Raw genomic sequence first — 23,745 nt, 5'->3', positions numbered from 1 at the left:
TATTACCGTAACAATTAAATCGCGAATCCATAAAAATTATGTGTCGGATAACACATGTTATCCATTCATTGACATTTATCTATGCGCTATAATATATTCTATCGATACAAATTGGTTGTCTCGTGGTTACGGCAGACATTTAAATAAGCTTAATGATTGACTGATTTATGTCAAGATTTAATTTCGTAAATACTACAGTAATTACGACTGGAGTCTGACAGGTTTTTTTAGTGTTATCATTATTCTTGTTGATGGGATATTGCAATGATGATCAAATGAATACAAATAAAGATTTGAATAGATGAGTTGTCAAAAAAAAAATTGAATCAAATAATTTTTCATTAAATGTAAATATGTTTCTTGGCTTAGCATGTGTTTTTTAGGTAACTAGTTTTAGGTCATCACGGTCCATATTCTAATATATATTTGTTTCGCCAAAAACGTATGCGACCTTTGGTACTCTTGTAGTTGTAGATCCTTATTTTTAATGCACTTTGCGATTTTGGCTATATCAGCTGAGTAAAAGTCGGACTCTAATTTTGCTTTTCGGTCCGCTCAGCTGTGACGTCACTACGGATGCTCCGTGGACGGTTGGTTGGTTCATCAGTCTGAGGAAGTTAGTGAGGTGAGTATTTTTCAGTGTTTTCAAGTGCATAAGTCGATAGAAAACGTTGAAACGTGGTTTCAACTTTTTATAAATGTGCTCCAGCAACATGGCAAAATTAAATGAAGCTGTTTTGCTTTTGTAATATGAAATCGATGTGGAAGTAATATTGCATTGCCATAGACTAAAACATTGATGCCTTATAAATCATAATTAGCACTTTTATTTTTCTTGTATTACCCATTTTCATCAACAATATGGTTTTAATTAAAATCATTTCATTATTGTCCGTGCGGAGGCTATTCTGTTTTATATATATGTGGGACTTTCCATTATTTAAGCACTATTTTATTTATTTGTAAGGCAATATTTTTTTAAAACTTACACTGGTTCAAACTGTATGCTTGATTTATGTTGGGCTTTTAATTGTAGTGTTTCATGAAGGAGGTACACAGCATACATCCCAAGTGTCGTAAGTAACAATGACTTCAGACTGCATGATTAAGAGCTGGCAGTATAAAATAGGAGTTGGTTATTTATTTCCACAGGTTTGATCCTGTAGTCCTCCATCCCACACAGCAGTGGGATGGAGGACTACACGAGGACTGGAGTGAAGTTCGCCAATAAATGCTGAAAGTATTCCCTCCGAAGGGGCCAATTTGGTTCAAGCCAGCAAGAATCAAGTCTGGTGTAACGACATATTCTTCATGACACTGTCCTAAAGAGGGAATTTGCTGAAGAGAGTGGAGAGATCAATGATGCTGAATCATGCGAAATGAATGATGAACAAAGAGGTTGGTGTCCATTTATGATTGCTAAGTAATCACCACCGAGGAGCCAGCCATTAATGCCTCGTTCAGACTGTCAGTCCAAATCAGATTTTTGTGCTTATCCGATTGAAATCTGATCAGATTTACTAAGTGTGAACGGCAAGAAATCACATTGAAATTCTGATTTCTGGAAATCCTTTTCAAGCTGACTGCTTTGATTGGATTTTGCATGGATTATGTAACTTTATTATGCCACATAAAATGCTGTTGTAGGACACATACTGAAAGCTGCTGCAGAAACAATCTGTTGTCAATAATTTAGATCAGATTCAAATCGGATACTCAAATAATAGTGGAGTGTGAACGTAGCCTAAGGCAGAGTTTAGCTCCAACCCTGATCAAACACACTTGAGCAAGCTAATCAAGGTCTTCAGGATCAGTAGAAACTCGTTTGATCAGGGTTGGAGCTAAACTCTGTAGGGACAGTGGCCCTCCAGGAATGAGATTGGAGAACCCTGGCCTAAGGTACGTTTCAAAAAAGTTTCTAGTAATCCTTGATTAGCTGGTTCAGGTGCTTTTAATTAGGGTTGGAGCTAATTAGGGTTCCCTTCCTGTAACAGTTTACCAGATTTGGTGGCTTAAGCTATACACAACTTTAGAACAACATTACTTGAACTGCATAATTTGAATTTTGAACTAATTAATTTAGCGTTTGTCCTTCTTGATAATTTATATGCTAATATGTTTATTTTAGAACTGATGGAATCGAACGAGGAAAATCAGGCACAGAATGAAATGGAGGAGAATCAGGTATCTCACACTTTCATAAATGGAGAACTCTCTTTTAGTGGTTCACAAACCGAGGTGGATTTCAATACCCCCCCCCCCCCCCCTATTTGAGCATCATGAGGGGATACGCCCCCTATTTGAGCATCATGAGGGGATACACCCCCTATTTGAGCATCATGAGGGGATACACACCCTATTTGAGCATCATGAGGGGATACACACCATATTTGAGCATCATGAGGGGATACACACCCTATTTGAGCATCATGAGGGGATACGCCCCCTATTTGAGCATCATGAGGGGATACACACCCTATTTGAGCGTCATGAGGGGATATGCCCCCTATTTGAGCATCATGAGGGGATACGCCCCCTATTTGAGCATCATGAGGGGATACGCCCCCTATTTGAGCATCATGAGGGGATATGCCCCCTATTTGAGCATCATGAGGGGATACACCCCCTATTTGAGCATCATGAGGGAATACGCCCCCTATTTGAGCATCATGAGGGGATACACCCCCTATTTGAGCATCATGAGGGGATACGCCCCCTATTTGAGCATCATGAGGGGATATGCCCCCTATTTGAGCATCATGAGGGGATACACCCCCTATTTGAGCATCATGAGGGGATACACCCCCTATTTGAGCATCATGAGGGAATACGCCCCCTATTTGAGCATCATGAGGGGATACGCCCCCTATTTGAGCATCATGAGGGGATACGCCCCCTATTTGAGCATCATGAGGGGATACACCCCCTATTTGAGCATCATGAGGGAATACGCCCCCTATTTGAGCATCATGAGGGGATACGCCCCCTATTTGAGCATCATGAGGGGATACGCCCCTTATTTGAGCATCATGAGGGGATACGCCCCTTATTTGAGCATCATGAGGGGATACCTACCCATCATGAGCAGATATTCACTAAATTTCTGCACCTTTAAGATTTGCAATTTTGGTCACATTGCCAAGGCCACCGCTGTTACATCAATATATATATATATATATATATATATAATTTTTTTGTTTCTATGCAATGTACAAATAAAAGACAATAATTGAAATGTGATGGGCTGTGCTGGACATTTTAAGTAGAAGGACCTTCCATTTTTTTTCTGATGTATATCATTGAGAAAACTGTGATAAATATTTGATTATTTCACCCAACCCCCATTAGTGGCCTTAAAACCAAGGCCACTAATGTGTAGTATCAATTTACTGAGTGTAGAGAACAAATATTTTCAATGGAGAGTTTCAGTAGTGTATAAACATTGTACTCAGCCTGGCCGAGGTAACCATGGAGTCATATTCTTGAGGATTTCAGGGCAGTATCAAATGCTGTTCCCATTTAACCTGTTCTAGTTTATTGCAAACTGGAGCCTGCAAGTCCCTTCTGCAACACCAGATGGAGCAACTGCAGATTTTCATTGTGTTTTTGCTTAAAGGGATAGTTCACCTAAATATACAAATTCTCATGCCCTTCTTTTTTCTATTTAAAAAAAAATACTCTGAGAAATGTTATTCATCCATAAAGTGGACGTTGATGGTCAACTAACCATCAACAAAACGTCATGGAACTACATGCATTTGAGGAAATGATTGCAGATTCATCATTTTTGGCTAAACTATTGCTTTAAGCAAATACTTTTTTAAGTCTTTTGATTACTTTTTAGGATTTATCTGATTATCAATTTTCTTATCAACCCCAGATTTGAATTATCGCTGATTCGCTACCAAACCAATACAGATTAAAATTTGGTCTGCAAGCCTGATCCATTCCTTATGTAGCTTGATAATGACCATTTGGTAACCAAGACTGACTTTATTTAAACCATTTGTTTTATTCACAACCAGAAAGAATTTTGGATTCTGATTCAGACTTTTTTGCTTTTACTAGTTGTATATGTACATTGGGTGTTTGTTGCAAAGTCTCACCCATATGAAAGCTCTCCCAATCGTATAATATAGAAGTCAAATGAGGCAAGAATACATTGATTGAAAGCCCAATGTCAAACAATCCGATATTTTGTTCTCACGCAAACGACCTACATAGCCAGTCAACAACAGTCAAAATGGCATTTTAGAGGCTGTTTAATAATCTTATTTTTATATGCATGTAGTATAACATTTCAATATTGGTTAGCATAAAATTTGATAAAAAAAAATGCTGGGTTGTTTTAACCCAATTTTGGGTAAAATATGGACAAACACAGCCATTGGGTTAAAAATGTCATTTAAAAAAGTAACCCAATGGCTGGGTTTGTCCATATTTTACCCAAAATTGGGTTAAAACAACCCAGCATTTTTTAGAGTGTATAATCTTTTTGGTCTGATGAAGGTGAACGTATCTTTGAAACAAAAAAAAAGTGCTCTACTTCATTTTTTATGTACAAATCTTTCTCAAAAATGACACCCTAGAATGCATGAATACCTGCACATCCAGCTTTAATCTAAAATGTATATAAATAAGATCAAAAGAACAAATCAAAATAAGAAAATACACTGTTAGACCTTACCAGGTTTTTACAGTAAAATACTGGCAACACTGTTGCCAGTTATTTACTGTAAAAATGCACTAAAACTCAAGTTAACTAAAAAATACAACTTATTAGTTTTAGTGCATTTTTACAGTAAATTACTGGCAAAAGTGTTGCCAGTATTTTACTGTAAAAAACCTGGTAAGGTCTAACAGTGTAGGGTAACATTTTATTTTACAGTGTCCTTGTTACATATGTTACATGTACTTATTATTACATGCAATTAACCCTAACCCTAAGTATGTGTTGTAAATTATTATTAATGTATAATTACACTGTAACAATGACACCTTAAAGTAAAGTGTAACCGAAAATAGTCCTTTCTCTCTTCAGGGGTTCGCTTTAACTCGGGTAACGCGTGCTGAGTGTTGCATCGGATATTTTTATGCAATTATGCACTAATATTTGGTGAAGGGCTGAAAAACGAATTGCATTACGCTGTTAAGTAGAGAGAGTGTCATAAGGGAAATGGATAATTAGGCAAGCCATTGTATGCATATGAGTTTCTTGGCCTCTATCCCTTTAAGAAGAGTGAGGAGAGCACGAGTGGGGGAGGGGAACGGGCTGGGGTGGAACAGTCCTGTAATGAGCATATCCTACAGACACTCAGCATCATATGGCTTCAGACCATCATGGATACACACCTTTAAAATATGCACGTGAACATGGACCAAAGAGCAGGACTAAACTGATTTTTGACGCTTTCATCCAGTCTTCCAGGAACACCGCAGAAGGGAAAAGAGCAGCGTTTGGGAACAGATTGATCTTATTTAACACACACACACACACACGAGCGAGGAAATGCTGTCGAAAACATGATCTAGAGGGAAGGCCGTAACAGCATCCGTGCTTCAGATGCTCTCCTGTATTTCTGAGAGTGGTGTGCTCGTGTAATGTCTGGTTGAGTGCATCAATGCTGCTGCTGCTGTGTGGATCTTTTCGGCTGTGGAAAATAACTAGGCCTGATCTCCACGATCGAGGCTGTGTGTCTCAGCCTGTTGGGAACGAGCGGAGAAGAAGGGAGAAGCTCGCCATCTGCTTTCCCGTTAGCATGCACAATAAAGACGTCCATTACCAAAGGCCGTGCACAAACCGGCAGGAGCTTTAACATTAGGATGGTGTAGCCTAGAATCTTCTTTTTAACCCCTTTAAAAACGCACGAAATTGGTGCAACACTTTCTGCCTGGCTCATCTAAGTCTTCCTTCTTTTTATTTAGTTTTTTCGTGCATCTTTCCACAAGACTTGGCTAAACCTGTTTCATGCATGTCCACTGGAGGCAGGTTTGACTTTGATGATGGGGGGTCGTACTGTGGAGGGTGGGAACAGGGCAAGGCTCACGGCCGAGGGGTTTGCACGGGCCCGCAGGGACAGGGGGAATACGCCGGAGCCTGGAGCCATGGGTTCGAAGTTCTCGGAGTTTACACTTGGCCCAGTGGGAACAGTTACAGAGGAACCTGGGCTCAGGGAAAGAGGCATGGCATTGGCGTGGAGAGCAAAGGGAGGTGGGAGTATAAGGGCGAATGGACACAGGGGTTCAAGGGAAGGTATGGGAAGTTGGAAAGCACTAGTGGTTCCCGATACGAAGGCACCTGGAGCAATGGATTACAAGATGGATATGGGTCGGAGACCTACTCGGATGGAGGTGAGAATCCAATGCTCGCCATATATCGGTGCATGCACACAAATTATGATTCCTATAAGTTGCTGTGCTTCCAATCACAATTGTGCTGAGTAGTGGAAACTATCGGTGCACACATATAAATCAATTTCGGCTTTGAAATAAAAGTACGCTCTAAAAAATGCATGGTTGTTTTAACCCAATTTTGGGTAAAATATGGACAAACCCAGCTATTGGGTTAAAACGGCTGGGTTTGCATGGTTGTTTTAACCCAATTTTGGGCAAAATATGGATAAACCCAGCTATTGGGTTAAAACGGCTGGGTTTGCATGGTTGTTTTAACCCAATTTTGGGTAAAATATGGACAAACCCAGCCATTGGGTTAAAACGGCTGGGTTTGCATGGTTGTTTTAACCCAATTTTGGGCAAAATATGGATAAACCCAGCCACTGGGTTAAAACGGCTGGGTTTGCATGGTTGTTTTAACCCAATTTTGGATAAAATATGGACAAACCCAGCTATTGGGTTAAAACGGCTGGGTTTGCATGGTTGTTTTAACCCAATTTTGGATAAAATATGGACAAACCTAGCTATTGGGTTAAAACGGCTGGGTTTGCATGGTTGTTTTAACCCAATTTTGGATAAAATATGGACAAACCCAGCCATTGGGTTTAAACGGCTGGGTTTGCATGGTTGTTTTAACCCAATTTTGGATAAAATATGGACAAACCCAGCTATTGGGTTAAAATGGCTGGGTTTGCATGGTTGTTTTAACCCAATTTTGGATAAAATATGGACAAACCCAGCCATTGGGTTAAAACGGCTGGGTTTGCATGGTTGTTTTAACCCAATTTTGGATAAAATATGGACAAACCTAGCTATTGGGTTAAAACGGCTGGGTTTGCATGGTTGTTTTAACCCAATTTTGGATAAAATATGGACAAACCCAGCCATTGGGTTAAAACGGCTGGGTTTGCATGGTTGTTTTAATCCAATTTTGGGTAAAATATGGACAAACCCAGCCATTGGGTTAAAATGGCTGGGTTTGCATGGTTGTTTTAACCCAATTTTGGGTAAAATGTGGACAAACCCAGCCATTGGGTTAAAAATGGCTGGGTTTGCATGTTTGTTTTAACCCAATTTTGGGTAGAATATGGACAAACCCAGCCATTTTAACCCAATGGCTGGGTTTTTCCATATTTTACCCAAAATTGGGTTAAAACAACCATGCATTTTTTAGAGTCTAGGCATTTTTTTCTTTTAAACTTTCAAAATCTCTTCTGTGAGCACTTAACCTCATTAAAAAAAAAAATAATTCTTGAATCCCTCCTTTGACTTATGCTACTCTATGCAATATCTGAAACTTTGACGTCATTTCAGTCATCATTTCATGACGACTCTTGCTTTAGTCCTCATTTGGATAAAGGCGTCTGCTAAATGACTGAGTAATAGGCTTATCCACTTCCTGTAAGTTGATCTGAAAGGCTGTGCTTCCAATCACATTCATTTGATAGTTAAATTAGGCAGATGCCTGAAGCAAAACCAGTGCACATCTTTGCATGTGCATAAGCAATTACACATATTTTCCCTACTGTTTAAAAATATATAGGCTACATATTCTACGTTTGACTAAACTGGGAAGGGTCACAGCACACATATTGTTTTCCTATTGTTAGTTTAACTGCTATTGCTCTCCTTATTTGTACGTCACTTTGGATAAAAGTGTCTCCAAACATAAATTTGGGTCAAATATGGACGAACCCAAATGTTGGGTTAAAATGCAATTTAAAAAAATACTGTTTGGGTTAAAATTTGATATTAAATTTTTTTTAACCCCACATGTGGGTTTGTCCATATTTTACCCAAATTTGGGTTCAAACAACCCAGCATTTGTTTTAGAGTGTATGATCTGATCTGTGAGTTAATAAACATAATAAACAGCAGTTCAGTATTAGTCAACCTTCCAGAGTTATAATACGACTGCTTTGCTCTAGATATGCTTAAATAACATGCTTTAAAGGATAACATTTCACCATATGAACTGTAATTTACAGCACACGCGCCTCTGGACAACATATCACCATGGAAACCGACCGACAGCAGGACATCTCTTTTCTGTGCTCACTGATTGGCTGTTTCACATTCCTGACGTGCTAGTGAGATCAATGCGGAAAAGAGTGGTATACTGTGATTTGGCCATGAGTCCTACGCGGAAACATAAATAAAAACGTTTATGTTTGCATCACACGACAGGCGTCCCCTTTATTTTGAAAGATCGGGTTAGATTAGCCTACATCCAAAGCCGAATGTGATCGATGCCCTTAACAACCATGTCACTCGTTAAACGAGGAGGACTGTGATATTTCATCAAACAACAGCGAGGAACGCGTGTGAAATATTTCAGCACCCTGGACAGTTACTGACGCGCGCGGAATCTGGATTAAAGAACACACGGCTTCACATTCGTTCGAAAACGGAATCTCGAACGTTCTAAAATATTTTGAAATGCCTTCATTTCATTACGTCAATGAGCTCATTGATTCTGCCTTAAATTATTATTACATTCATTGTTTAAATGAATAAATTTTGCTAACTGTGATTCATATATATACATTTCTGAAAGACAACATATCACTGTAAATTGTTATGTGCACTCGATTTAAAAACGATGTGTTGAAAAGCGCCATACAAATAAATGTGAATTGAATTAACATGTCACTTCTTATATAATTGATCAATAGAAATGTGTATTGCAAATGTTAATTAGTTGCTATCGATTTTAAGACACTAACTAGTTATATAAAATAAAAATTCACCCTGTCTTTTGTTTGTGCACGCACATTTCATTTCCATTTTAAACAACATGATATAACATTTATATACTTTTTACTCGTTTATTTATGATGATGTATGAACAGGTCATATATATATATAGAGATATATATATATAGATATATATATATATATATATATATATATATATATATATAATTCTGACTGCGTCAGGCTGAAAGAAGAAAGTCATATGCACCTAGAATAAATTATGGGATAACTTTAATTTTTGGGTGAACTAGCCCTTTAAGCCTTCATTAAAAAATAACAAATATAAATAAAATATAAACAAGAGTCACAGGGACAAAAAAGAGTTGCATTTAAGTTAATATTTATTCATCATTTTCACTTGAGCAAAGGGTATAACTTCTGGCGTTTAACAATATAACACTATAATAGTACCCAGCCATGATTTTAGAGAGCAAATTGTTTCAAATTGTCATTCATTGCACAATGACCTCATGGATCAGGAAGATTTTTGCAATTGTTTAAGAAAGTACAGTGGTGTTGTCATTTAGTGTTTTTGAGATGAAAATTGGGCTTTTACCTAAATTGTACAAGTGAATCAGGAAGATTTTGCAGTGCAAATCAGTCACAACAGTCACATGTCACACGGGTATATTTGTAGCAATAGCCAACAATACATCGTATGGGTTAAAATTATTGATTTTTTTTTATGCCAAAAATCATTAGGATATTAAGTAAAGATCAGGTTCTTTGAACATATTTTGTACATTTCTTACCCTAAATATATAAAACATTTATTTGTGTGAGTGAATGCAGCACAACGGTGAACATAAATGCACAACTTTAAAGGTGATTTTCTCAATGTTTTGAATTTTTTTTTTTTTTTTTTTTTTTTTGCATGCACACCACTCAGATTCCAGATATTCAAATAGTTGCATCTCTGTCCTAACAAACAATGCATCAATGGAAAGCATATCTATTCAGCTTTCAGATGATGTATACCTCTCAATTTAAAGAAAATTCACCCATGTGACTGGTTTTGTGGTCCAGGGTCACATATGTTCTTTGCTCTCTGTTGCTTTCGCAGGCTACACTCTCAGAAAAAAAGGTACAAAAGCTGTCACTTTTCAAAAGGTACACTTTTGTACCCAAAGGCTGCATATTGGTACCTTAGTGGTATATCTTAGCACCAAAATGTACATATTAGCACCTGAAATGTACATATTAGTACCTAAAATGTACATATTAGCAACTGAAATGTACATATTAACAGCTAAAATGTACATATTAGCAACTGAAATGTACATATTAACACCTAAAATGTACATATCAACACTTAAAATGTACATATTAACACCTAAAATGTACATATCAACACTTAAAATGTACATATTAACACCTAAAATGTACATATTAACACCTAAAATCTACATATCAACACTTAAAATGTACATATTAGCACCTAAAATGTACACATTAGCACCTGAAATGTACATATTAATACCTAAAATGTACATATTAACACTAAAATGTACATATTAACACCTGAAATATACATATTCATACCTAAAATGTACATATTAGCACCTGAAATGTACATATTACTACCTAAAATGTACATATTAGCACCTAAAATGTACAAATTAGCACCTAAAATGTACATATTAGCACCTGAAATGTACATATTAATACCTAAAATGTACATATTAGCACCTAAAATGTACATATTAAAACCAAAAATGTAAATATTAGCACCTAAAATGTACATATTAGCACCTAAAATGTACATATCAACACCTAAAATGTACATATTAGCACCTAAAATGTAAATATTTGCACCTAAAATGTAACTATTAGCACCTAAAATGTAAATATTTGCACCTAAAATGTACATATTACCACCTAAAATGTACAAATTAGCACCTAAAATGCACATTAGCACCTGAAATGTACATATTAGAACCTACAATGTACAAATTAGCACCTAAACTGGACAAATTTACTTTTTGAAAAGGTACAGCCCCAGTGACACCTTTTGTACCTTTTTTTCTGAGAGTGTAAGTAAATTTGCAATGTTTTAAACTAAATCAAATAGCTTTTTAACCACATGAATCAGTCAAATACATCTTTAGGACAGCACAGTGGTGGTGTTGTCATTTGGTGTTTTTTGGGGGGGGGCTTGCACAAGTGATATGATTAATGATCTGATCTCTCTGTTGCTTGCGCAGGCACATACCAGGGCCAGTGGTTGAGCGGGATGCGTCACGGTTATGGGGTGAGACAGAGCGTGCCTTACGGCATGGCAGCCATCATCTTCTCCCCGATGTGCACCTCCATAAACTCCCTACGATCCGATCACAGCGAGGGAGCCCCGACTCCAGAGGACGGCTCCGGTGTCAGTGGCGTATCCGGCAGTCCGGTGGGGCGAAGTGGCTTCGTACTCTGTGCTCACAGTGAAGCCGACAGGCACAGAAAGAGGAAAGGCCGATTCCGACAGTCTATACTCAGTGGTCTAAAGCTGCGAAGGTCCGAGTCCAAAAGCTCTCTGGCGAGCCAGTTAAGCAAGCAGAGCTCGTTCTGTAGCGAGGCCGGTATGAGCACCGTCAGCTCGGCCGCCTCAGATATCAACTCTAACATCAGTTTAGGTGAAGCAGAGGCAGGGGGAAGCGTAGATGCCACCGTCACCGAAACGTACGCTGGCGAGTGGAGGAACGACATGCGATCGGGTTGGGGTGTAAGTCACCGCTCGGATGGGCTTCACTATGAAGGTGAGTGGTTTGGGAACAAGCGGCACGGATATGGTTGCACCACCTTTCCTGATGGAACCAAGGAAGAGGGCAAATACAAGCAGAATGTTCTGGTGAGTGGCAAGCGGAAAAACCTCATCCCACTCCGGACCAGCAAGATCCGGGAAAAGGTGGACCGTGCCGTGGAGGCGTCCGAGAAAGCTGCGGATATAGCCAAGCAGAAGGCAGAGATCGCATTGTCCAGGTAAGACTCTCTAAAAGAAAGAGTCATTTGAGCGAGACACAAGTGCTTATGGTTATAATGGTAACACTTTACGGTAAGGTTCATTAGCTAAGAATGAACAATACTTCTACAGCATTTAGCGATCTTAATTTCAACATTTAGTGTACGTTATTAAAATCAAATGTTGTTTTTGTGAACATAAGTTAATGCACTGACTGTGAACTAACATGAATGTATTAACCGACATTAATGAAGATTAATAAAAATGTATTCATTCATAAAAACTGTAGCATATGTTTTGTTCATTGTTAGTTCATGTTAGTTAATACCAAACGGTCTCTCTCTCTCTTGAATCCAAAACGGAACTGAATTAAACTGCAGTTCATCGACTGGCCACTAGAGACAAAAGAGAGTCAATCCCATTAGCACCCGTGTTAAAATGCCTGACTTTACAGCAGAAATACATATGTTTACAGCCTGGTTCAAAACGTGGTTTTGGTCTATATGGCTAATTTTGACCTTCATGACGACTGTGAGAGGGGTGAATTTTTTATAAATCATCCATTTAAATTATATTAAGCCTTAAAGTTCAGCCTTAAAGTTTATTTTTTTTCTCCATTGGGTCACCTGATGGAGTTTTAGGACACAATTAGGTCACCTGATGGAGTTTTAGGACACCATTGGGTCACCTGATGGAGTTTTAGGACACCATTGGGTCACCTGATGGAGTTTTAAGACACCATTGGCTCACCTGATGGAGTTTAGGACACCATTGGGTCGCTTTATGGAGTTGTAGGACACCATTGGGTCACCTGATGGAGTTGTAGGACACCATTGGGTCACCTGATGGAGTTTTAAGACACCATTGGGTCGCTTTATGGAGTTTTAGGACACCATTGGGTCACCTGATGGAGTTTTAGGACACCATTGGGTCACCTGATGGAGTTTTAAGACACCATTGGCTCACCTGATGGAGTTTAGGACACCATTGGGTCGCTTTATGGAGTTGTAGGACACCATTGGCTCACCTGATGGAGTTTAGGACACCATTGGGTCGCTTTATGGAGTTGTAGGACACCATTGGGTCACCTGATGGAGTTTTAAGACACCATTGGGTCACCTGATGGAGTTTAGGACACCATTGGGTCACCTGATGGAGTTTTAGGACACCATTGGGTCGCTTTATGGAGTTGTTGGACACTATTGGGTCACCTGATGGAGTTTTAAGACACCATTGGTTCACCTGATGGAGTTGTAGGACACCATTGGGTCACCTGATGGAGTTTTAAGACACCATTGGGTCACCTGATGGGGTTTTAGGACACCATTGGGTTGCCTGGTGGAGTTTCAGGACACCATTGGGTCGCTTTATGGAGTTTTAAGAAAACATTGTGTCCCCTGATGGAGTTTTAAGACACCATTGGGTCGCCTTATGAGGTTTTAGGACACAAATTGGACATCTGATGGAGTTTTAGGACACCTTTAGGTCACTTGATGGAGTTTTTTGGTTCCTTGCCGCTGTTGCCTTTGGCTTGCTCAGTTGGGGATATTCAAATGAATTAACCAATCATTAATACCATTGATCAGCTCTACCAAACGTGGATGTTTTTCCACTAAGAAACGAACATTGTTATTATGTTTTGATTGATTCTGTGAAGCTGCTTTGAAGCAATCTATTGTGAAAAGTGCTATATAAAGGGTGGGGCCATTTGAATGACAGGTGGATTAGAGCTGATGTCACTACTAGCCGTTTGTCTGCTGTCTCTTAGCACCACCTCAGCTAATCCCCCTTTTTGCCCATTTTTCCATTATCCGGGAGTGACGTGCTGCCAAGATGGCGACGGCCGGCTCCGCCCACTTTGGGCTTCTAAAATACTCTTCAGAAACACGACGGGTGACGTCACAGACACTACGTCCATTTTTTTTAATGTTCCTAATGTTCTCAGCTCTCCTAATTCCTAGTGTTAACTAATGAAGCTTATTGTAAAGTGTTACCGTTAAATTTTGCCTTGGAGGAATGGATGTATCAAATTGAAATCAAATGCTATTGATCCAGACTTTATTGCTCTGTTTGCAGGATGAGCCACGCCCGAGGAAAGGCCGAGGCTGGAGAGGGAGTCGCACTAAGAGCCCTGGAGGAGTGCCGTCTGGCCCGGGCTATAGCCAAAGAACTGTCCCCCTCTTTCCATCACTATGGGAACGGTCAGTCAATAAATCAATAAATAAGAAATCCATTCTGTAACATACAGTATGTGCCATAATTGAGCAGTATATCTGTAATGCACATAAGAATGTAATGCTTACTATATTACATGTATTTTTACTAAACTATTTCCCCACCAGTGTTTTTGAAAAAAGTTGCCACTTGCCAGCCATCATTTTCACAAAGGTTTTTGTCAAAGACGTCTGGATGTGATTCAGAACGATGATTAAAACACAAATGGAGTAGATCGAGTCCATCAACACCCCTAAAGCTTCACAGTCTTGTAGCTCGTCACATTTCATTCAGTAACATTAGGCCGTTTTGTGCTGTTTAATGTTGATGATCATGTACATATGCATCTACTTATGCTTTCACTTTTTCTCTTTCAGAAAGCCCCCCCCCCCCATACAACAAATGCAAATAAAGATCTGTGTTGTTGAGTGTATGAAACAGTGTCAATCGCCAGTTGGCCAGTAACATTTCTATGAACTCTAGTACTGCATTGTTGTGAGAACATTAATGTGAACAAACATGAACGACGCTCGGGAAAGGGAGATCGACCGACGCGCACCTCCAGAAAGCCGTGTCTCAGACAGTGTTCAAATACTAAATTAAGCTCTCTTTCATTCCTCCTTGGACTTAAGCGTACAAATTAAGTCAAAAATGCCCATCTCTGCGATTAGTCGGTTACGTTTTTAAAGGAACATAAACAGGAAAAAAAGAAAACGCATGTGTATCATGATATTGGATGTGTGCATTCGGTCTGTTGGAGTTTTAGGACACCATTGGGTCGCCTGATGTAGTTTTAGGACACCATTGGGTTGCCTGGTGGAGTTTTAGGACACCATTGGGTCGCTTTATGGAGTTTTAGGACACCATTGGATCGCTTTATGGAGTTTTGGGACACCATTAGGTCACCTGATGGAGTTTTAAGACACCATTGGGTCGCCTGATGGAGTTTTAAAACACAATTGGGTCGCCTGATGGAGTTTTAGGACACCATTGGGTCGCCTGATGTAGTTTTAGGACACCATTGGGTTGCCTGGTGGAGTTTTAGGACACCATTGGGTCGCTTTATGGAGTTTTAGGACACCATTGGATCGCTTTATGGAGTTTTGGGACACCATTAGGTCACCTGATGGAGTTTTAAGACACCATTGGGTCGCCTGATGGAGTTTTAAAACACAATTGGGTCGCCTGGTGGAGTTTTAGGACACCATTGGGTCGCTTTATGGAGTTTTGGGACACCATTAGGTCGCTTTATGGAGTTTTGGGACACCATTAGGTCACCTGATGGAGTTTTAAGACAACATTGTGTCGCCTGATGGAGTTTTAAGACACCATTGGGTCGCTTTATGGAGTTTTAAGACACCATTGGGTCACCTGATGGAGTTTTAAGACAACATTGGGTCGCCTGATGGAGTTTTAAAACACAATTGGGTCGCCTGGTGGAGTTTTAGGACACCATTGGGTCGCTTTATGGAGTTTTGGGACACCATTAGGTCACCTGATGGAGTTTTAAGACAACATTGGGTCGCCTGATGGAGTTTTAAAACACAATTGGGTCGCCTGGTGGAGTTTTAGGACACCATTGGGTCGCTTTATGGAGTTTTGGGACACCATTAGGTCACCTGATGGAGTTTTAAGACAACATTGGGTCGCCTGATGGAGTTTTAAAACACAATTGGGTCGCCTGGTGGAGTTTTAAGACACCATTAGGTCGCTTTATGGAGTTTTGGGACACCATTAGGTCACCTGATGGAGTTTTAAGACAACATTGGGTCGCCTGATGGAGTTTTAAAACACAATTGGGTCGCCTGGTGGAGTTTTAGGACACCATTGGGTCGCTTTATGGAGTTTTGGGACACCATTAGGTCGCTTTATGGAGTTTTGGGACACCATTAGGTCACCTGATGGAGTTTTAAGACAACATTGTGTCGCCTGATGGAGTTTTAAGACACCATTGGGTCGCTTTATGGAGTTTTAAGACACCATTGGGTCACCTGATGGAGTTTTAAGACAACATTGGGTCGCCTGATGGAGTTTTAAAACACAATTGGGTCGCCTGGTGGAGTTTTAGGACACCATTGGGTCGCTTTATGGAGTTTTGGGACACCATTAGGTCACCTGATGGAGTTTTAAGACAACATTGGGTCGCCTGATGGAGTTTTAAAACACAATTGGGTCGCCTGGTGGAGTTTTAGGACACCATTGGGTCGCTTTATGGAGTTTTGGGACACCATTAGGTCACCTGATGGAGTTTTAAGACAACATTGGGTCGCCTGATGGAGTTTTAAAACACAATTGGGTCGCCTGGTGGAGTTTTAAGACACCATTAGGTCGCTTTATGGAGTTTTGGGACACCATTAGGTCACCTGATGGAGTTTTAAGACAACATTGGGTCGCCTGATGGAGTTTTAAAACACAATTGGGTCGCCTGGTGGAGTTTTAGGACACCATTGGGTCGCTTTATGGAGTTTTGGGACACCATTAGGTCACCTGATGGAGTTTTAAGACAACATTGTGTCGCCTGATGGAGTTTTAAGACACCATTGGGTCACCTGATGGAGTTTTAGGACATCATTTGGTCACCTTATGGAGTTTTAGGACATCATTTGGTCACCTGATGGAGTTTTAAGACACCATTGGGTCGCCTGGTGGAGTTTTAAGACACCATTGGGTCGCTTTATGGAGTTTTAGGACACCAATGGGTCACCTGATGGAGTTTTAAGACACCATTGGGTCGCCTGGTGGAGTTTTAGGACACCATTGGGTCGCTTTATGGAGTTTTAGGACACCATTGGGTCACCTGATGGAGTTTTAAGACACCATTGGGTCGCCTGGTGGAGTTTTAGGACACAATTGGGTCGCCTGATGGAGTTTTAGGACACCATTGGGTCACCTGATGGAGTTTTAAGACACCATTGGGTAGCCTGGTGGAGTTTTAGGACACAATTTGGTCATCTGATGGAGTTTTGTCCCAAGTGTTTTTAATGTTGAAAAAGCCCTCCCTGCTCTTGACTGAATAACTTTTGTACATTTCTAAGGATTAATCTATGTTTCATTTATCCAGTGAAGACTATGCAGTGTTATTTTACATTTAATCAGCCTACTGTTTTCAATTTCTGAACCTGAAAACTACTGTTAAACCTACCTGGGAAGCACTGTTTATTTCATTTGTATCATCGTATTTATTTATGCTATTGCGTATAATTTGATCACTTGTTCTTATTCGACAAAACTCTGCCAAAACACCTCTGTAGATGGAGATCTTATTTTAGAATGCATTTCTAATTTGACTATGTCCTATATTTCTGTTTACTATATAGGACTGGAGTGCCAGAGACCGAAGCATAAGGACCGGAAAGAGAATGACCTGGAGGGGGTCTCCACTGGGACGGACAGTCTTGAGCTCTGCACACCAGACACAACACCCCCGGCCCAAACGCCTGACCTGAGCCCGGTTCTGAGCAGCCCCCCCTCACCCCCCTGCAGTCCACCAAGCCATCGCACTAGGAACGCTTGTTTCATGCGGCAAAGCGCTGTGGACGAACAAGGAGGGGCAGAGATTCAGGTTCTAGTCGAAGGTAGAGGCATGGACACCATGAGAGCTGGGGCCAACAACTGGACTGCTGAGATGTATCCTCACAGAAGAGGGAGCAAAGGAGAAAGCAGTCGCTCCACAACGCCATCCCTTCTGGAAGAGGAGATCGGTCACATAAATGGACACGAGAACTCCTCGGCTCATCACCCATGGGAGAACGGCTCCTCGAATCACAAGCCCATTGAGCATATGGCCCCTGAGAAGGTCTGGGATCAAAAGCCCTGGAAGAAGCATGTTTCCTCAAATCAAAAATCCAAGGAACATACGATTTCCAGGAAACAAGAACGGGAGCATAAACCATCCAACCACAAGTCTGTTGATTGCGACTCTTCCAAGTTCAAACCACAGGTGCACACATACTCCAATCACAAGTCCGCCGGTCATAACTTGTCCAATCATAAGACCAATGAGCATGCTTCCTCCAATCACAAACCAAAGGAGTTTATTTCTGCACACGAAAAACCACACGTTTCTTACCATTATAGCGCCCAAGAGCATGTTTCCTCCTATCACAAACAACACGAGCATGCCCACTCCAACCACAAGCCAAGGAAGTCCTTTACTAATCATACGATTGGTGAGTCTAGCTTGAATGCATACCAGCTGTCAGATCGTGAAGCCAACAACTCCACTCTGGAATGGACTGTTGAAAACAATTCCCAGTGGATCTCTTCCCATTCACATCTGCAGGAAAAAGAAGGGGAAAGTGATTATCGGGTTGACATGAGGTTCCAGCCCCTAGACTCCGTTTCCCAACAGGACTTTGGCTCTGGCACCAAATGCTCGGGTCCACAAGGGCACAATTTGCAGAGACTACGTCAACGAAACCACGAAGGCAAAGAATGGGGTCTTGCTGCCAGGGAAGGTTCGATGGACTCTGTGCAGATGCTCGATACCTTGAATGTTGGGGTTGACGTGGAGGAATGGCCTTTGCACAGGGACATTACTCTGTCACCCCCTTTAACGTCTTCTCCAGAACCACTGGACCAAGAACTAGAGCATCTGAACCTGATAAAGGCAAACTCAGTAAGTAAACAGCGTGATGAACGAAAGGTGACGATGTTCTGTATAATACCTTGTACTGTATGTACCAACGCTATCTCACGACCAATTTGTACGAGTGATTAAAAGGGGGCTAATTCGTAGGAATTCGTGCGATTTGTCTAATCTCACGTGATGGGTCAGCCCATTCTCATCCCAAGACGTCATCTAACTGACGCTTTTGACCATACGTCAACATCAGACGTTTTAGGGTACCCTTTAACATCAGTTAGATGACGCTATCCTAGGGCGTCATCTAACTGACGCTTTTGACCATACGTCAACATCAGACGTTTTAGGGTACCCTTTAACATCAGTTAGATGACGCTATCCTAGGGCGTCATCTAACTGACGCTTTTGACCATACGTCAACATCCGACGTTTGTACCCTTTAACGTCAGGTAGATGACGCTCTCTAATCCCAACCCTACCCCAGACCTAAACATACCCACGTCATCTAACTGACGCTAAAGGTAAAGCGTCAGTTAGATGACGACCTAGGATAGCGTCATCTAACTGACGTTAAAGGGTACCCTAAAACGTCGGATGTTGACGTATGGTCAAAAGCGTCGGTTAGATGACGTCTTGGGATGAGAATGTGTTGGATGGGTAGGTTTAGGGACAGGGTCAGGGGTAGGTAATTCGTACGAATTAATACGAAGTAGCCACCTCATAAAATTCGTACGAATTGCCGTGAATTCGGGTTGGGTGGGTTCAATTTGCTCCAACTCTAATTTAACACCTGGACCAACTAATCAAGGTCTTCAGGGTAACTAGTAACTTGCGGAAGGTGAGTTGGAGCTGGTCGGATCTTCATTCTTCAGGTCCCAGAGCTGAATTTGAGGCTCTCCGCGTGTCGGTCAAAAATGACCGTTTTTAAAATTTTATTTCAATGAAATTAATGTACTATATATTTTAGTTCGATTTAATATTTAATATTTTTATGCTATTAAATAATATTTTCACTGTATTTAAAATCCATTATTTACTTTCTGAGCATAGACCTGAAAATTAAATTTCCATCTTAAACTATCGTAAATCTTGAACGCTGTAGAGCACAGACTTAAGTTTGATCTGTTTTCAGAGATTACACTTGGCAGATTATTGCTGAGTGGAAAAAAGTTGGATTGTAAATGAAAAAGAAAATGGACCGGATTGTACGTTTATTGTTATTTAAAAAATATTTATTTTCAAAAACCCGTTTTACTGCAAGAAAATCAAAGCCATAAATATAAACAAGCTGTGTTCCAAATTTGAGATTGATATCTCCAAAAATGAGCTTTCGGTAAGATTTTGTTTGGCCGCAGTACCAAAAGTTTCCACTAGATGAAATTCGTCTCCCATTCATTTCAGGTGGGACCATTTAACCTTTTCAACTGATGTCCATGATTTTGTTTTGTGTCATATGCTTTTTTAATCGCATATATTGGATGCGATTAATCGTGATTGATTGTTGCCCAGCACTAGGTTAAATACGTTTAAGTTTAATAAATCAAACAAAATGCTACTTTTTAGTGGTTTAAACATGTTTAAGCTGGTGATGTGATTAAAAGCCTTTGAATGTGCAATACCATATTTCTAATGGCAACATTTTACACTCTTTCTACAGGGCTCCAGCTCTATCCTGGTGGTCTTGGTGATATTACTCAACATCGGTGTAGCCATTTTGTTCATTCATTTCTTTATTTAATCAAATGGCCTATAGAATGTCAATAACAGCATTGATCAAGAGTAAGATATGCACACTTAGCACCACTTCTTAATGTAAGGAATCCAAAAATTACAGTAGTAAATATCTGTGTAAGTTGGGCAAGTCCATGTAAATTGTAAACTTCTTTTATGGTTCGATTTATTATATGATTCCATTATAATCCATTAGTTAACTTTGCTTACTTTTTTCCTCCATTCATTCACAATTAAAGGTCCATTTACAATATTCTGTAGAACTATTACGCACATTTAGGTTTTTAAAATACGGCTCGTCTGATATGTTTTACACAGGTTATTTCACTTTTTTTTCTTTTCAAATGCACATCAGGCCTGAGACATTATTGAGTAGCGCGATTTTGAAGATTAAAGACGGTCTTGTGGTTTTATGTACTATGATATAGTTGATGTAAGGTGCAGTTCACACTAATATATAACCACCCTCCACTGTTTTCCAGGGTACAGCCCTATATGATCGCTGCATACGACCTTTTCATCTACACACCCAGATTTGACACACACTTAGCTATCTTCAAGGGCTTCATCATTCTCATTCAACTCACACACTTTTAATCAGACAAGCCTGCAGAACGCTTTCCACGCTCACAACAATCACTGAATTTCAGCACAATCCAGTCGTGTAGTTGGTTTTTCGATGCACCGAAAACACATTCACCATTGACACAATGCTAAAGCAACTTGTGTGTTTTTCTCGTACACCACATGATGTCACATCTGCTATATGACATAAAAGTACAACAGAGGTGCAGCAGTGGTTGAGTAATCCGGCTAATACTCGATAAAAGTTTAGACTGTTTTCAATGTATTATTCTATACTACTGAACGTATTTTAACGAGTTTGCAAGATATCATTGATATGCTGAGTGCCTTTTTTAATTGAGAAACCATCCCAGCGAGCAGGTTATGTACTACTACAGGCGACCGCTCTTACAGAGGTCACGTGAAACGGTTCGTCTCTATCCCACTCAACCTTTGAACAAATCAAGTTTTGGCTTAAGAACTGATCCTAAGCCTGTGGAGATTTTTACAGCATGTTTGTTAGCCTGTTCTCTTCTGCTGTTACTCTGTGTGATTTTTCTGCCTGTCTCTCTGTCCAGCAACGTAGATAACAATTGGGACTGAAAGCAGTGTAAAAATACCAGCTTATGTTTCTCAGTGGGACCTGACTGACATTATCTAAATTAATGAATGATAAACTGCTATTGTATATTTTATACTACTCATCCAGTGATATCATGTTGTGAGATCATTGCATGCCTAAGCATGCCCTTTCTTACGCAATGATTTATGAGATTGTTTCCAAGTTATGTGGAAAATTAATAAAATGTTTGAGGTTATGTTGTGACTTGTGTCTTGTATAAAAAACAACAACATTTTTCTTTTGTCAAATCAACAGATAACATAATATTTTGAGTTTCTGATGCTTAAATCAATCTCCTTCGTTGTATTAACTCTTTTTTTTTCAGTTCAATGAACTTAAAATTTTAAGGCAACCAGGTTATTTCATTTTTTAAGTTAAACAAACAATATTTTTTACAGTGATATATGCCGATCCCACCAAAAAGACATTATATGAGGAGATGAGCTACGTAACATATTTAAAAATAAATACAAAGAAAAATTACTTTAAATTAGCTTGAATGTAACTCGACACCCTTTCTTTGAATATGCAAATTAGCCCCGCCTCCACTCACTCACATCGCTCAGCTTTACTGTAGTAAACGCTACACAGTGACAATATTGGTTTAACTCAGCCATATACGTTTAAACCAGAAACTGATTCAGAAAAATAAGAGGAAGAGCGAATTATACAGGATTGTCTTTTGTATTTAGTGTTTTATGTATCGCTATCTATTAATTCGGTCACATAACGGTTTATTGATTATCCTTTGGCTGGATTGCATTATCAAACCACTAATAATGAGTAGCTAATGTTATGCAAAGTTCAGATTACACTTTTATTTATTTTTTTATTTTTTTTGTCTGCTATGATAGTCACTGTTTCAGATCATTCCTGACCAGTCGTCGCATGCCGTCTTCGGCGCGCGTGATGTCATTGAAAAGGCGAAACTAGTAGCGAGTGACATCCGGAAACGAACGTAAACAAACAATGGATGAAGCGGTGAGTGTTGTATTGGCTGTCCTGTGTTTAGAAAAAAGTCAAAAAAAGAAAGAAAACCCGACAATGGACACGTTCCTGGATTGCTCAAAGAGGACAATATGTGCTGTCAATCCTCCAACGAGAACTTGAGGTAAAATATTGTTTTCTTATATATTTTTACTTTTAATTAGTACCATCGTCTCTCTTTCGTTTCGCCATTTTTGAAAGTTGTGTACGGAAAAGCTTCTGTGCTCCTATTGGTCAACCTCATACATGTGACGGAACCGTCGTGGACGACCGTTAAAAAAATTAAACATGCTAGTATTTTTGTCGTGAGCATCGCAGACGCGACGTAGGTTGTCGCCCACTATGACACAATACGAGATGATATGATCGAATCTTGTGTCCAGACGCCCATCCTTTACGAATCCGCACGACACCCTACGTCACACGGATCGTGACAAAATCGGGCTAAAATCGTGTAATCTGAACCAGGCATTACACAAACCATGTTCCCTTTTGTCCGAGTCAGCTGTCTTATAATAATCATCATAACTTTGAAAATTATAGAAAGTCGGCCCATGTTTGTGACGGTTGAAAACAAGGTTGTGTTTAAAGCGCGTCTTTCTTTGGTACACTGAAGGTTTAATAAAGATAAAATACTCATAATGTTGAATTTGCACATGATTTGAGTTGATGCGAAAACACCACATTTCAATCCTTCGCTCTTCAAGATGAAGCTTCCTCGGGGGAATTAACAATATGGTCACCAAGTGGACTGACTGAATTTAATTAAAGGACTGAAATTCATAAATTTGTTCTACGAATGTTAAGCTAAAAACGTTATTTCTGAATGTTCTCAGAAAAATGTTTTGAACACTTTTTTTTTTGGTTATAACTTATGTGAATGTTAGAGAATGTCCTTTTGCAAATATGATAGGAACGTTACTTTAGATAGATAGATTGCACTCT

At 39.8% G+C, this 23,745-nt stretch overlaps 1 protein-coding gene across 2 annotated transcripts; it reads left to right on the top strand.

Annotated features, from left to right (window-relative positions):
• Positions 1-578: 578 nt before the first annotated feature.
• On the top strand, positions 579-22,009 carry jph3a (junctophilin 3a). 2 transcript variants are annotated; one of them, XM_039690915.2, is made up of 8 exons: positions 579-625; positions 1,153-1,398; positions 2,129-2,184; positions 5,421-6,351; positions 11,355-12,117; positions 14,174-14,298; positions 17,629-18,929; positions 20,554-22,009. In XM_039690915.2, exons 4-8 carry the CDS (start codon positions 5,973-5,975, stop codon positions 20,632-20,634), a joined length of 2,649 nt encoding a protein of 882 aa, XP_039546849.2. In that variant the 5' UTR covers positions 579-625; positions 1,153-1,398; positions 2,129-2,184; positions 5,421-5,972; the 3' UTR covers positions 20,635-22,009. The 2 variants fall into 2 exon arrangements, with proteins under 2 accessions (XP_039546849.2, XP_039546850.2); XM_039690916.2 differs by lacking the exon at positions 5,421-6,351 and having other exon boundaries at positions 581-625.
• Positions 22,010-23,745: the final 1,736 nt, after the last annotated feature.

The sequence above is a fragment of the Pimephales promelas genome, chromosome 1 (assembly GCF_988280905.1).
Source record: "Pimephales promelas chromosome 1, fPimPro1.hap1.1, whole genome shotgun sequence".
In the NCBI taxonomy this organism is placed as follows: Eukaryota; Metazoa; Chordata; class Actinopteri; order Cypriniformes; family Leuciscidae; genus Pimephales; species Pimephales promelas.
This window is presented reverse-complemented; position numbering and strand designations above follow the sequence as displayed.

Coding starts and splice junctions, on each gene's coding strand:
- jph3a (XM_039690915.2), top strand. CDS start 5,973: ATGTCCACTGGAGGCAGGTTTGACTTTGATGATGGGGGGTCGTACTGT. Junction 14,299..17,628: donor TTTCCATCACTATGGGAACG/GTCAGTCAATAA, acceptor TTTACTATATAG/GACTGGAGTGCCAGAGACCG. Junction 18,930..20,553: donor ACCTGATAAAGGCAAACTCA/GTAAGTAAACAG, acceptor CTCTTTCTACAG/GGCTCCAGCTCTATCCTGGT.